This window comes from Phyllostomus discolor, chromosome 5 (assembly GCF_004126475.2).
Source record: "Phyllostomus discolor isolate MPI-MPIP mPhyDis1 chromosome 5, mPhyDis1.pri.v3, whole genome shotgun sequence".
Taxonomy (NCBI): Eukaryota; Metazoa; Chordata; class Mammalia; order Chiroptera; family Phyllostomidae; genus Phyllostomus; species Phyllostomus discolor.
Genome location: NC_040907.2, coordinates 141994787 through 142010823, shown reverse-complemented (window position 1 = coordinate 142010823; position 16037 = coordinate 141994787). Strand labels below are relative to the sequence as shown.

Here is a 16037-nt window from a genome sequence, read left to right as displayed (position 1 = left end):
TGTGTATCTGTCTAATTTTCCTAACACCATTTATTGAATAAACTATCTTTAGCCCATTATATGTGCTTGCTTCCTCTGTCAAATATTGACTGTAAAGACAGCTAAGATGGGTAGGGAGAGTTAGAGGGTGGAGCAATTGAGCAAAAAGGAAAAAGGACTCATGGACAAGGACAACAGTGTGGTGATTGTGGAGGGGGGAATAAAGGGACTAAATGGTAATGGAAAAAATACAATAAAAAGTGGGACACTGAGAGCGGTAGAATATTTTACACCTATTTTTTATTGAATAATACATATAAAAATGTTTTACTCCATAAGTAAACAGATAGGCTATGGGTTCAGAAAAAATATAATTTTCCTAATATTATAGTAGGACTTGCTGTGCTTTGTTCTGACACTGGTAAACACAAAGTTATAACCTGGTGGATACATAGTATTTTCTATGGATACATTCCATAAAACTCAGAGCATTTTCAAGATGTCACTAGTGTAGAGTAAAATTTCAACAGCAAATTTGACAATCAGTTTAATAAAGCCCAAGAGTTAACTGTTGCATGTCAGGTAACAAAGTTTGTGGTCTATTGTCTCTGTCTTCCAATACATATGTTAAAATTCTTAAATTATGCTCTTAATATTTTCTTTTTTTATTCAGTTATAGTTGTCTCCATTTTTCCACCTGTTGTAATATTTTTTTAAAAGTATTTGCCGCAAAGATCACTTATGGTATTGTATTCAAAACTTAGTTTTGTCTTTAACAAATGTATCTACAAAGTATAAAAATTACCAAGTCTCTGGTTTAAGTTGTAGGTACATTTTCACCTGCTGGGAACTTTTATATGAGTCCAAGGAGGGGACAAATGACCAGGACCTTATGTGAATACTAGGACATATTTTCACTTTTAGTTATAAGTTACTGTTGGAAAATCTTGGATAGGGCTGGAGTTGTACAACTGTAATAAATTTTATCCATCTTTGTAGCTTTGAATGTAAATACTATTCAAAATACTAACTTTCCTTATTGACCCTTATTCTGCAAAAGTTGCCCTGAAGAATTTCCCTGTCCCCATGGATTTAAATCATGACCCAGCTGTCCAAGACAGAACTAGAAAATAGTCCTTTAAAAATAAAGGGAAAATTAACATAAATTGAAAATTATATTGAAACAATATTTGTAAAAAGCTAATCTATGTAATTGAAAGAATGTATTTAACAAAAAAGCACTTAAGGCAAACTAAAACTACTTTCCTGTACAGCAATCATCAATACATAACTACAGTTAATCTCCATCCATTATCAGAAAGTGAAGGAACTGTGATTTGGAAGTAAGTCCTCTGTTGTTAAATATTTTTGAATTCCACATTATCTTAACATGAGGTAGCTTTCTAGCAGCATTTTAGGTGCTGTCACTGTGGGCAGGGGTGGGAGGGCAACACTAGTACCCAGGAGAACTGCAACTTGCTGCAGTTAAAGCTAGTCTTCCGCTGTACTAATGGGGTGGTGGAGAAGTACAGCAACTTGGGAAGGGGCAGCATTTTTACAGGTGAGAAAATCGATATCTACTCTCACTGCTGTTCCATTTCCTCCTCAGTGATATTTGTTGATTTTAATCCTCAGTGAGCTGTTAAGTACCAAAATTTAGAAACCCTGTTCTAATTTACTAGCTGTTTCTAAGTGGTTGGTTAAATATTTTGTTATTATTGCTTGGTTTGTTGACCCATTTTAACTTTTTTCTGTGGTGAATTTTTTCTAGGAAGCAATAAACTAAGAAAAAACTAAAAAATGGATAGCGATCCATTACACAAGGTACGATAGGTACCACATTGGTGCTAATTTCTGAAGTCCAAAATATATAGCCATCATTCAAGGTAAACTTTGGTTCTGTGCTTGCTTTTCAAATCCCATTTGTTAACGTTTCAAACCCATTACAGCAGGATTCATTCTACAACGATTACCTTGGGCAACATGATGCAAACATGTGACACGCTAGACACATTCTCTGAATGTGTTCTTGTAGATTTCCAAGTATTCTCTAAATTTTACTGGAATGAAGTCACATTTCAGCAAAAAGTAAAACCACATCTACTCACTTGAATAAAATCATTCCTCAGGATGTTAATGTAGTGAATGCTTGTGTTTCCCCTTGAGCAAGTAACGAGATGGGGTTCCAGTGGTGATTTTCTTGATCCCTTTGCATGATTGTAAACTTAAGTCTTTGCTTTTAATGCTTTCAAAAGGTGATTGTGATTTAGTCTGGAATAATGATTTTTAGCATGAAGAGATTCTGATATTTACTAATTGTTCATTTGATTAAATTGAAACTTCATCGGGATGAAACCTTCCATTCTGCATTGGTTAGACATAGAGACTGCCTTTTCCATTTACTTTTAAAGACTTTAAAGAGCATTCAAACTTTTACTCTTGGAATTTGGAATGTTTGGGGGACTGAGTAGGAATTTATGGGCTCCCCAGTGTAATCATTCTTGCTGAGTATGAAAGCTGGTCTGTGGGGAAGTGTAAATTTGGACGTATGAATTTCTTAAGGAGGAATTTCTCACTTTCTCATTTTTAGAATTAGTTTGGCCCAAGAGTTAGTTTGAAGCCAATGTGAATTATATTCAAATTGATATTTCGATAAGACGAATGTATGTAAAAATGTGATTTGGCTATTTGTTTTAACTTAGACAAATATTTTTTGCATTCTTCTATTTTAAAAAAGTCAAATAGAAAGGAAAAATTAATGATAGAGTGAAAATACAAAGAATATAGCATTTCCCAAATTTAGCTGCACATTGGAATCAGCTAAGGGTCTTTAAAAAATACTGACACCCAGAATACGAACATTCTGATGTAATTGGTGTAAGGCGTGACCTTGGGAAGGAAAGATCTCCAGGTGTTTCTAGTGTGCAGTCAGGTTTGGGAAACATTGTCCCAGGGAATCTGAGAAGGAAAACACAAAGCTGAAAGCACAAGGCTGGTCGGTCGGAGTTTCAGCTCCAGCACTGAGGCCTTTAGCGTCTGAGTTAGTGAAACTGAAAGGTGACGGGGGTTTTGTTATTGGAATCTGTCTGATGTTGATTGGAATCTGGCTTGATTTTGGTTCACAGAATTACACTGAAGAGTTTTCACACTTTTAATGCCTTTGTACTTAAGTTTTCCCTTCAGTCCTGTAGACTTTCACAAGGGCGAAGGGATTTTTTAAAAAGGGAAATTGTGGTAATGCTGTGTCTTAAACCACTAATGAGACTTGCACAGTAGTAACAGGTATTTGGGTGTCGGAATTTGATTATTTCTATTGTGAACAAAAAGCAATCATGTGCAAGTATGGCAAGCAAGTATAGTGCCTTCTACTCCCCTCCATTCCAGGTTCTGTAGCACCCTTACCCCTGTCAGGTGTTCCTGGCGAAGAAGACCCCAAGTAGAGGGGCTTTTGGTAAATAACGTCCTTGCTTGAGTGTCTGAAGAATCAGCTTCTAATCAGCAGTGACGGTAATAAGGTTTTCCTGTGAGGGCTCCAAGGCCAAAGCACTCAGGTATGCTGAAGCTGTCTGGTACTTATGGGAAGTAAAACAAAGGGAAGGTAGAGGATTTCTTGGCAGGTTTGATATAAGCAGGTTAGATAGTCCAAAGATGAACCAAGTTAACATGACTTTTTCTGAATGCTGGATGGTAGTCTGGGTATTGCAAAAAGACCAAAGATGTAAGAGTAAATCTTCACTTCTCTCTTTGTTTGAAATGACGTTTCACTTAATTTGCTGAATAGCCAGAAGTATCATAGGTGATAGCCTGTATATGTGATTTACTTTTTAAAGATATTAGAGAGGAGCAAAGTGAGACTGAAATGAAAATAAATCTATATGGACACGTCAAATGCTTAATATGAGAAAAATGTCATTTCAAGTTGGAATGATTATTGTTTTGTGGGGATCCTTGGGAAGGGCAGGACTTCTAGGGGAAAAGAAGTGGGCTAGTGAGTTTAATACACAATAGGCCTAGATTGTATTAGCCGTGTCTGCAAGATACCACATCAATTTGCAGGAAGTCCCCTGGGATTGCAGGGGATGGGAGATCCTGACCTGTGACAAACTGGATGGAATTTTCTGACTGCAGTGATGCTGACTTCATCAAACCTCAGATAGTCTTTCCTAAGCTCCAGGCTGTGAACTTGCCCCATGGTGATGGGGAACATGTTTGAAAAGCACCCTCTCACCTTCCTCTGCAGCTGCAAGCCAGGGTTAACACTCTGGAGTTTACTTGGCTCTTTGTTGTTACTGACTGCTGAGGTCTGCTCCGCCCTTGAACTCGAGCTGGCTAAGAGACCTCCCTCCACTCTGTCAGGGTTTGTAAACATATTCCCAAGACACTCAGCAACCTTGGAAGAACAGCTTTTGGGGTCAGTGGCTCTTTTCTGTAGAGAAAAGGCTCCCTAACAATTGATTGAATTAGGAACAATGTTCTCTTATCATGATTCCACAGTTAGTATAAGCCATACAGTCTCAGCAAAGGCATCACGTGAGGAAAAGTATTATGTGTGATCACGAGGGGACTGAGTTAGAGGTTTATTTTTTTCTATGTAGAGTTTTGTGTCTTACTTTTAAAATAAAAAAAAAGATATCTTCAGAAGGCTCCATATCCATCCCCTCGGGCAGTCATTGCAAATGTGGGGTAGACCTCATATGTTGCGTATGCTGCTAAGTCTTGTCCGAGGGTCACTGCTTGCTTGAGCTGGGCTGCGGACACAGGCGTGGCTGCGTTAGGGACAGCATATCCTGGAGGGGGAGGCAGAGAAAACTTCATGAGAGGGATTCCACTTCCTTTGGGCTTGTCTTCTGTTTGGAATAGGTACGTATTCTCAACTGTACATTTTAGAAGGTGCTCTCAGGAAACTCATTCACTAGGGGGCAGCATTCCTCCGAGGGAGGTCAAGCCCCTGTAGCTGAACCACTTCGCTCTTCGAGAATTAGAAACACTGGGAAATGATTCCAAGAGACAGAAACTTAACAGGATGCTGAGTTGACTAAAGCATGAGGTTCAGAGCTCTTTCGGAGGTACTCAGAATTTGCAAAGGAGGCAGGGATGGGCGATGGGGCTTTGTGGGTCTGCTTCTGCTGCGTCCCTGCCCCACTGAAATGAAATGTGAAAAGACATGGCCTTTGCCCAAGAAGTATGTGTAGGGACTGGGCAGGCCAGCAGAAGAAAAATGTAAGGTTTTAGCATGTATTTATACTAAAGCACCATGAAAGCAAACACCTAGCCTGACCACATGTAGACCTAACCCTCAAAGGCAAATGACGCCCATCTTGGAGTGTTTGGATGGCTAGTCCTTGCCCTCCGGGAACCGAGGGGTTTGACTAATAAGGAATCATCACGTGCTCTCACCTTAGTATTGTGTGTAGTTGATTAATATTCACTTTTGAAGATGAGACCATAGCAACTCTTATCTAAAAACAGTATTACTTGGTTGTTTTGGACCAAAACCTGGGTATTGCTGAGATGATCCAAAAATTATAAAAGATGACAGGGAAAAGGGGAACGTATACTTAAGCAATGAACAGGAATTTAATTAAAACACCCCCCCCCCCCCCCACACACACCCATCTGGTCTACGTGCTGTGGAAGCCCAACCCCAGACACATTGATTTCTTTCTGGTGGCTTCCCAGGAAGTGGTGGCAGGAAGCTGGCTGGACTATTTTTTTAAAAATTGAATCCACTCCTTGGCTTGTGCACTTGGGGCAGTTAATGCTGAGTAATGCACTAGTGAAGTTTGGTACATTTCCCAAGGATATCAGAAATGTGTTAACAATTACTTTCATGATTTTGGAAACTGTATCTAATGTAAGTAAATGAGTAAGTAATGTGTGTGTGGAGCATAGACTTTATCTTTAGGGGTTTTGAATTTTCTTTTGCAATTTGGTAAATTTCTTAGGTGTAAGAGCATTTGTGCTTCAAAAAGTTTCTTCCTGGAAGCTTATTATTCTCTGCTTGATTCAACACTCAAGTTCTGAGAGGTCCTCAAATTCTCACGTATTCCCAAGACAACTGTTATGCCCACCTCCCTTTTTTTTAACTTCTTGTAGGAGCAAACAAAAGTGAGGGTAAGATATAACACCTTGGGAAAAAGCAAATCCTTTCCAATGTGAGAATGAACTTTAAAATTCTCCTGACAGTGGGTCATTTATTTTTATAGTACAATCGATAAGAGTCTTTGGGGTACAGCATTCTGCAGGAGAGGGGTTCAACTGAAGGCAAGAACTGAGAAGTCCTGGCACATATCCCCCGTGGACAGACATGTCAACACCCTATTTTATGGAATGCAAGCAAAGGGTTGATGGCCCCAGTACTGCCCAGGGGAGACCTTGCCCTCTGCGGTGACAGCTGTTGCCTTGGTAACCGCTCAGGGGCACTCCACACATCTTCTCTTTCTACAGAGCAAAGCTGGAATTGAGGCCACATTTACATGTGAAACATTACTTTCATCCTCACCTGCCAGAGTGCAGGATGTATTCACAAATGTTGAGAAATAAAGAAAATGAGAGTGAACACTAGTTGTTATGAATGTGAGGGTTATGGAGTTCCCACACCTTAATATAACCAAGATATTACTCATCAATCAGTGGGAATGTCATATTTCTAGGTCAAGTCAAAACTCTCTGATTTGAGCTTATGAGGATATACGAACACTATGCATCAGAATGACAAATTTCTTTAAAAGAAATAAACTTTTATTACAAAAGAAGGAGTGGAGTTAACTCAAACTAAATGGTGAGAAAAAATTTCCAAAAGGTCCCCTCTCTAGAGGATTAATTTTTTAAAAATTATCAGCATTTGTTATAGGTATACAATAAATAGGGAAAAGTCTTTTAAATGTGACCCCGAAGGCTTGTTGATCTAGAGGTAGACTTTGTTTTAGGCAATCAGCATACAAAATTATAGGACACATAAAATGAGACTTGATCATGTGCATGCTGAACCTCTCTCTCTCTCTCACACACACACACACACACACACACACACATTGATTTAAAATAATTTTAAAAAATGTGATCTACACAGCTCTAAAAAATCAAAGCAATAGAAGTAAAATTGAAGATTGGGTTTGGGGAGGGCATGCAAGGATTTCTTCAAAGCTGACAGCACAGCTCAATAACTTCATCTTCCCAGTACTGGGTTTCTTCAGCTGTGTGATGGCCGTTATGACAGGACCTACCCCTCATGGCATCGTGAGCATTGCTGAGGTAACATGCTGGGGGTTTAGGTGAGTATATGGCACATAATAGGAGCTCAAATAGGCATCATCTAGTAATAGGTAGTTTCAAACTTACTAAAAATAAAAACCAAAGCAAAGCAAAGCAAATAAAATGTAGAGAGACTGATTCATTTAAGATCACACAGGTGCTGAAGCTGAGCCAAGACCAGACAGACCCCACTTTTGCTGCCCAGCTCCATTCTCAGGCCTCATACTTTAATGGTTCACTCATCTGGTAATTCATTTTGGCCACAGATGGCATAGGTGGAGCTTACAAACAACTCTATGAGTCCATGCTACCACGGTTTCCCAAACACTCTCTGCAGGGTGCCGTTTCTGGCCCAGCATTTCCCTCCTCTCCTCTCCTCTCCTCTCCTCTCCTCTCCTCTCCTCTCCTCTCCTCTCCTCTCCTCTCCTCTCCTCTCCCCTCCTCTCCTCTCCCCTCCCCTCCCCTCCCCTCCCCTCCCCTCCCCTCCCCTCCCCTCCCCTCTCCCTCTCCGCTCCCCTCCCTCCCCTCCCCTCCCCTCCCCTCCCCTCCCTTCCCCTCCCCTCCCCTCCCCTCCCCTCCCCTCCCCTTTTCTTTTCTTTTCTTTTCTTCTCTCTCCCTTCCTTCCTTCCTTTTTTAGGAATTTTGGATTTTTTTCATTTGAAGGTAAATCTTAATGCTATTAAAGTCACAAATATGCTAATTTAAATACCCAATTCTATTTCTCTAAAACACACAATGAAAACATGCAAATATCTGTTCTTTCTACATGTCAAAGCCCATTCATTTCATGGTTTGGACATGGGGAGAATAGATTCCCCTTAAACTGCCAGTCAGCAGGTGTTTCTTTATAACTAACTTTAGCAAAATTCATATAAAATAGCAATTAACAATGGTCTTCTTATTAACTCACAAGGAAACACTAAATCTGCATTTTGTTAAAGTTTCATACTAAAATGTAGAAAAGCTGAAATACTGAAGGAAAACTTCCCCAATCTGGTGAAGGAAATAGACTTCTAGCAAGTCCAGGAAGCCCAGAGAGTCCCAGAGAAGCTGGACACAAAGAGGAATGCACCAGGGCACATCATCATTAAGTTACCCAAGATTAAAGATAAGGAGAGAATCTTAAAAGCAGCAAGAGGAAAGGAGTTCCTACAAAGGAGTTACCTACAAAGGAGTTCCCATGAGGCTATCAGCTGATTTCTCAAGGAAACCTTGCAGGCATGAAGGGGCTGGAAAGAAGTATTTGAAGTCATGAAAGGCAGGGACCTACATCCAAGATTGCTCTATCCAGCAAAGCTATCATTCAGAATGGAAGGACAGATAAAGTGCTTCCCAGATAAGGTCAAGTTAAAGGAGTTCATCATCACCAAACCATTATTATATGAAATGTTAAAGGGACTTATCTTAGACAAAGAAGAATATCAAAACTATGAATAATAAAATGACAGCAAACTCACAACTATTAACAAATGAACCCAAAAGAAAAGAAAAATAATGAAAACAAAAACTAAGGAAACAACTAGAACAGGAAAAGAATCAGAGAAATGGACATCATGTGGGGGGGGTTCAGTAGGGAGGGGGAAGCGGGGAATAGGAGGGAAAAGTACAGGGAAGAAGAAGCATAGTTGGTAGGCATAAAATAGATGGGGAGAGGTAAAAATGGTACAGGAAACAGAGAAGTCAAGAGCTTATATGTACAACCCATAGACATGAACTAAGGTGGGGGGTGCCGGAGGGTTCTGGGGTGCAGGGCAGAGGGAGAATAAAGGGGGAAAATTTGGGAAAACTGTGATAACATAATCAATAAAATATACTTAAAATGTAGAAAAACTAAACCTGACAAAAAATAAAAAATAAAAAATTCCTTATTTTTTTATTGGTACCACTACCACAATTTACAGGGCAATATACCCAATGTAATGAAAAGAAAAAGCTACAACAGATAAAAGCCCTCAGGAACGTACCTCTAATTGACACTACATTGCATTAATCCTTAGCTGCACTTTTTGCAAACTGTGGCCATGTCAGCCCTGAACAAGAAGGGTTTCCTGTTTAAGCTGCAGTAACTTTTCTGACTAGGGATCAGAGTGCCTTCTCTGGCAGATTTGTATGGTTCTGCTAATGCACCTGTGATGACTGTTTCCAAGTAACCTGCAGCTTTCCTGACAACTCCTCGCTCTCTCTCCTGCTAAGAACTGTAGCCCTTTTCTGCTACCATATCCACCACTTCTACCCGCAGACCCATAACCACCACCCTAGGGGCTGTCCAAGCTTTTTCCACCAAACCGTCCTCCTTCATGGGTCCATAATTTGATTGCTGTTGTCTGCTGTGATTTCTAAAATGATGGTTCCCACCACCACCATAGTTACCACCAAAATTTCCCCTTTCATTGGAACCATCATATCCTCCACCACTGCCACCATTTCCAGCACCTTGGTCTCCATATCCTGGTCTCCCACCACCCGCATGGCCTCCTCTACTACTGCAGCCAGGACCACCACCATAGTTGCCACCATCACCTCCAAATCCATTATACCCACCATCACCTCCTCCGTAACTACCTCTGCCGCCACCTCCACCAGAGCCTCCTCTCCCACCAAAGTTGCCACCACGGCCGAAGTTACCTCCGCCACCTCCAAAGTTTCCTCCACCACCTCCAATGAAGTTGCCAGATCCACCTCCGAGGCCTCTTGGCGACCCAGCAGACTGCATTTCTTGTTTGGAAAGGGCCTTTTTCACTTCACAGTTACGCCCATTAGTAGTATGGTATTTCTGAACAACAATTTTATCAACTGACTCACGATTATCAAAAGTTACAAAAGCTAATCCTCTTTTATTCCCACTGTGCCTATCTTCCATGACTTCTATGGTTTTAATCATGCCATACTTTTCAATGGAGTCTCTTGAGTTATACTCATTTGTGTCTTTTTAGTACCATCAACAAAACTTTTCTTGGCTGTTAGATGGGCACCAGGTTACAGAATTCCCTCTAGAAACAGCTTTCTTTGGTTCCACTACCTGCCCATTAGCCTTGTGTGGTCTTGCACAAATTGCTGCCTCCACCTCTTTAACACCTGAGCAAGTCACACGACCAAAGCCCCAGGGACGTTTTGTTTGGGGGGGTCTTTTGTCACCACACAATCTGTGAGTGTGCCCCATTTCTCAAAATGTTCTCTTTATCATCTGTAGTTTCAAAGCGGAAACCACCAATGAGCAGTTATTTCAATTGCTCTGGCTCCTTTGGATTATGGCTCTCCTTCCCCTGATTACATTGACAGCCAGAGTTGGGATAGGGGTGATGGGGTGAGGAGAGGTTTTACCTCCATTTTTGACACTTACTTGCCTCTTCCAACCTGGCCCAGTATTTTCATACCTGGAAAAGCAGTAGCAGAAGTGGCAGTAGCCAGTGCAGCTGGAGCGGTGGCTCCATCGGTGGGAATGCCCAGGGTCTGCAGGGTATACTCGGCTGCGTATGTCTTTGCTTCATCCACATAGGCACTTAGCTTCGGAGGTGTGAAGGGGTGGCTGGAAAGCACAATCAGCGTAGGCATTTTAAACTTGTGCTACTGAGACAGGTAAAAATCTAAGCTGCTGCTAGCTTTTGAAGATGATAGGATGATAGGATTTTGTGCGTCTATTTTTATTCCATTTGCTATTAAACCTTCTAAATATATATGCATGTAGAAATATCTGTAAATTGACCTAGAACATTGGTGGCTGATATAATTTCCTGTAGCATACTTACAACTCTTATGTGGATTGTCTAAGGTGCATGTGAAACACTATGGTTCCTAAATTGATGTAGAAATACAGACTCAAGGTAAAACTCAGGAGTTAATATCCTATAACAGAGAGGCTGTATCTTTGATCCAAAATTTAAATGACAGGGTATGGTGTTATTTCATATAAAATGGTTATTTCATACGGTTCAACCTAAATACCATAGAGATAAAAGAATGGATTCTAATTTTCATTTCTATTAAATGTAACATCTGCAGTTTTCCATTGGTTGGTTATACCACCCAATCTTCATTGCCTATACAAAATCTGGGGCCTCTGAGATTCAGTCTCACAGCTGGCACATACACCCGAACTCTATCTACATCTCAACGTTCATGTTTAATGAAAAATGAGTGGGTAGTAGACTTGAATATTTATCTTATTTAGATGGTGATAAAATGCACTTAACTTATGAGAGTCTCTTACTCTAAAATTTACATGATTAGGAATCTGGAGAAGTTACCCACATGGCAGGATTCTGGCTGGCCAGAGCAGGAATGGTTATTTTGTATAAGAAGAGTTGTCTTTGATCTTGTCCGATGGCAGAGTGTAGCTGATATACTGGCTGTCCCCAGTTATTTTTCTGACAGATTTCTTCTAATATCTACAAGAGTAAAAAAGAAAAGATTTCCCTTTCAAATGTCACATTTGCATTATTTATCCAGCTTTCAGTTATTTTCAACTCCGCCCTTCAGAGTTTCAGGTAATATGAAAAGATATAAAATGCCACATGGTTTAATGACCCTTAAAATTTAAGATGAGCTCCATTTGAACTCCATTTAAAAATGTTAGGTTTATTAATTTATAAAAACCATCTTCACATCATTTATTCTAATATGCATTTAGTTTAGCCCATTAGCTATAACTTTTACCAGCAGTTTAATTTTATCATTTAAGTAAATTGATATACCAGTGCTGTGTGGCTGGGTTTACTCATAATTATTCTCAATCCTTCTGTTTATAATGGTCTAGAGAAAATAACCTAAGAATACAGAATTCTTATTTCGTGTTATTTATCGTAGGGTTCATCTTCACATTTTTATAAAAATAGAGTTTTAAAGTTCAATGAGTTAGTCTTTGTTGATGAGCATTAATAGACAAGTATTGACAGTTGCAATGTGTTTGGCAAAACACTTCTGGTTGTTTTTACAATAATCTGATTTATAACATCTTTCCGCATGTTTTTCCCCTATCATTATTCCAAACTGAATCATGTCTAAAGGCACATATTTTCTGCATCCTGAAGCCATTTTTGGTGGCCCGCAAGCCCCAAGGCTCCCAGTAGTTAGCAGATCCAGTAAAGTGTGCAAAATACGGCATTCATCTGACAAAGAAAAAACTCTTTGGGACAAACAATGTCCCAGGATGACTCTGTGGAACTTATCTCCTGTGTTCTAACACCAGTACAGCTACACTAGTATAACATTTTCCAGTTTACTAAATTTCTAGATTGCTTGTGTCTTCTTTATTACATTTTGCTCTTACTATTTTCAATTTTGTTGCAACTCTTGTCATCTACAAAGCAGTCTCTAAAGTACCTGGGCAATTGTAAATTGCTTTGGCTGGCAGTTATTGTGTTTATGCTCTTTGGGTAAATACACTCTGAGGGAGCAGCCCCAGCTCTAACTACAGGCCCTGCAGGGCAGAACTTGATCCTCTGCTTTCCTTGTTGGAAGTTGGTACCTCCACTATGGAATTGTTAGGGTTCCATCCGTGCTGGCTGGTGGGGTGCCATGATTTTCAGTTTCTAAGCCATAGTTGAAGAAATTCGGGGACAAGTTAATTGAAGAATTTTCATTAGTTAATAGGGATGGATACCCATATTTTAATAAAAAGCTTGACCAATTTTTAACCTGGGTTTGATATCAAAAGCAGAGGTCACTACTCATCTATAGCAGCTCTTAGAACGATTACACAGAATTTATCATGATCGTCATTTTTTATTATCTTAGAAGATTTTTAGTTTTTGCAGGATTTTAATTATTTTCAGTTTTAAGCCAAGGGAGATTGGATGACTAGCTTTGTGCTTTCTAAGCAAAGCTCTGAGTCCAAACTCATGGCACTTGCTAGTTTGTATTATAATTATCTGTGTACTTGTCAGTATCCTCTCACTGACTGGCCATGTAATTTTTTCCCCAAGTTTTATTGAGATAAAACTGACATACATCACTGAGTTTCCATCGTACAGCATAATGGTTTGACTTACATATATCATAAAACGATTGCCCTAAGTTTAGTTAGCATCCATCATCTCATTTAGAATCAATAACAAGAAAAAGAATAAAAAAGAAAAAATATTTTCCTTGTGATAAGAACTCTTAGAATTTACTCTCTTAACAATTTGCATATATATCATATGGTGGCATTAATTATAGTCATCATGCTGTGCATTATATCCCTGGTACTTATGTATCTTATAATGAAAAGCTTGTATCTTTTGACCACCTTCCCCTAACTCCCCCAATCTCACCATCTATCCACCTCTGGTGACCACAAACTTGGTCTCTTTTTTTGAGTTTGGATATTTTATTTTTTAAGATTCCACACATGTTATCATACAGTATTTTCTTTCTCTGTCTGACTGACTTAGCGTACTCAAGGTCCCTCCATGTTGCAAATGACAGGTTTTCTTCATTTTTAAAAATCTATTGACCATTTAATATTGCAATTGGGAAAATGTCTATTCAGGTCTTTTGACTATTTTTAATTGGATTACTTTTCCTATGTCATACAATTTTCGATGGCAAGGATTGTGTTATATTCAATTTTCTATCCCCAGAAACCAGCAAAATACTTGTACATAAAGGATGCCTAATAAATGGTTTTTGAAAAAAACAAATGATTGCTGTTTACCATTCTGATAGGCACTGTTTTTTTTTTTTTAAGATTTTATTTATTTATTTTTTAGAGAGGGAAGGGAGGGAGAAAGAGAGAGAGAGAGAAACATCAACGTGTGGTTGCTGGGGGTCATGGCCTGCAACCCAGGCATGTACCTTGACTGGGAATCGAACCTGCGACACTTTGATTCACAGCCCGTGCTCAATTCACTGAGCTATGCCAGCCAGGGCTGGCACTGTTTTTTTTTTTAATTGTGTAGAGATAACAGAAACCTTAGGTATACTAATTTGTATTTATAAGAAAGCCAGTAATTTCACACACACACACACACACACACACACACACAAATACTCAAGATGAGCTTTTAGAAAACCAAGTTTTCTACTTGATTGCAGTCATAGGCTACTTCCATGCATTTGAGGCTCATGCCTTTGGGGTAAGAGCAGGAAAATTTTCTTCAGAGCATACAGACTATAACGCTTAACAACTGGTTATTGATGACTCAGCAAAAGTGCCTCTGCAGAGAGATCGGCAGTACTGCACAGGGAAGAATCTAAGGGTTAACGTAGAACCAGTTTTGTGTTATTTTTAACCATGTTTGTTACTCAGTTTCCATACTAAAACAACTCTTATCACTTTTAACTTTCCCATAATAAACACCACAGCGTCCTGCAGAAACCTGGAGACTTAGAACTGCAAAAAGGAAGCAATAAAAACTCACTATAATGCTGCTGCATAAATATAATCACAGTAGAAAACTTAATTTGGCATGACTGATGGCGTCTTATAGTTAATATGAGTCATAATATCATTATAGATAGCATGGTGTTTTCTCTTAAACACAATGTTTGCAAGAAAAGTTGTTCTAAATAGTCTGTTCATTCACTGTCATGAACACCCTTCATTTGCTAACTAACCTGGCTCACACACAACTGGCATTTATTTTGAACCATGGTCTTTGCTTCATATTATCTTATTTAAGGTATTGGTTGATAATTCTCAATAGCTCTCAGGATCTTTTCATTTCAGTGCAAGATTATTTAAGGTGCCACACTTTATAGTTCTATAAAAGACAGTCTATGATGGACTAATGGCCTTCAGCACTCAGCATCTCTGATAGCACATTATGTGGATTGGGCACTTTATCTATGTAAAAGAAAAACAAGACAAAATAAAACACCATAACCCAAGTAGGGATCAAGTCACATCATTTGATGGAGGGTGAATAGTGGACTTTGGCTCAACTTAAAGAAACTATCTCTGGAATAACATCACCTACCTGGGGAGCAAGTTTAATTCCTTGGGGTTTTAAGGTAACAGGATTCATGGGGGTGAGTTCCATCCCAGGTAAAAGATCATAGAGTTTGTCTTCTTTCTTGTCTCCTTTGACCTGATATCCACGGCCCAGGCCTGTGTATGCCAAATAGCCACGGCCGCCCAGTCCTCTCACTCCCGCAGCCCCTACAGGTACATTCATGTAAATGTCTAGGAATGTAAGAAGGCATTAAACTGAATCAAACCACCAGAAAATCACCCTGAATCTTACTGTAATGGAAAAGTTAGCCCAAGTCACATTGATTACTTCCCTGAAGATGGGTAGAAAACTGTAGGATTCTAATGTAATGAAACTCAACATAAAGCAGAGTTCACCAGAGGTGTCTTTGTTCGTTTGTTTTTTTAACTGTCTGTGGAAGAAAATAATACTATCAAAGTTATTGGTAAGTGCATGGGCAACTTAAAAACTTGGGTACAGAGAAAAATTTTGCAGTTTCTGTCTTCAGTTAACCTTTTGTTGACATTTTTCTATAGAATAATAAACATTGGGAAGGTGATTTTTAGATCATCACAACATGAAATGACCAAATGCATTAAAATCCGTCTTGCATTTTGCATTGATCAGTAAATCAGAAATGAATTCTAGCTTTTCCAATAATTCCATTCCCAATGATCTGTTGGAAAATGAACATTTAGAAGGCATTTTATGTTCACCATCTTCTACCTTATGTTCTGTCAATGTGAGGCTTAAATTTCCATTGAGTTTCATTAATAGATTCCTTTTGATTTTATTTTTCACATTGCTACTTTGATTTCTTATTGGTAACATAAAGATAAAAATGTTAAAATGATTACCCTTCATCCATGAATATCATTCATTGATTTTTTTCTTGTTATCAGACAGTTATTT

The 16037-nt window shown here is 39.1% G+C and overlaps 1 protein-coding gene and 1 pseudogene across 6 annotated transcripts in view; both read right to left on the bottom strand.

Annotated features, from left to right (window-relative positions):
- Positions 1–4434: 4434 nt before the first annotated feature.
- Positions 4435–16037, bottom strand: part of A1CF (APOBEC1 complementation factor) — a 79433-nt gene continuing 67830 nt past the window's right edge. For 5 of the 6 annotated variants that reach the window (XM_028513791.2, XM_036027558.1, XM_036027557.1 and 2 more), the window contains 4 exons: positions 15132–15337; positions 11482–11618; positions 10608–10759; positions 4435–4766 (listed from right to left, as the gene is read on the bottom strand). In XM_028513791.2, coding sequence (XP_028369592.1) covers positions 4615–4766; positions 10608–10759; positions 11482–11618; positions 15132–15337 — 647 coding nt within the window. In that variant the 3' untranslated portion in view covers positions 4435–4614. The remainder of the gene's footprint in view (positions 4767–10607; positions 10760–11481; positions 11619–15131; positions 15338–16037) is intronic. The other variant, XM_036027556.1, reaches the window with a different exon arrangement.
- Positions 9309–10560, bottom strand: LOC114496203 (annotated as a pseudogene).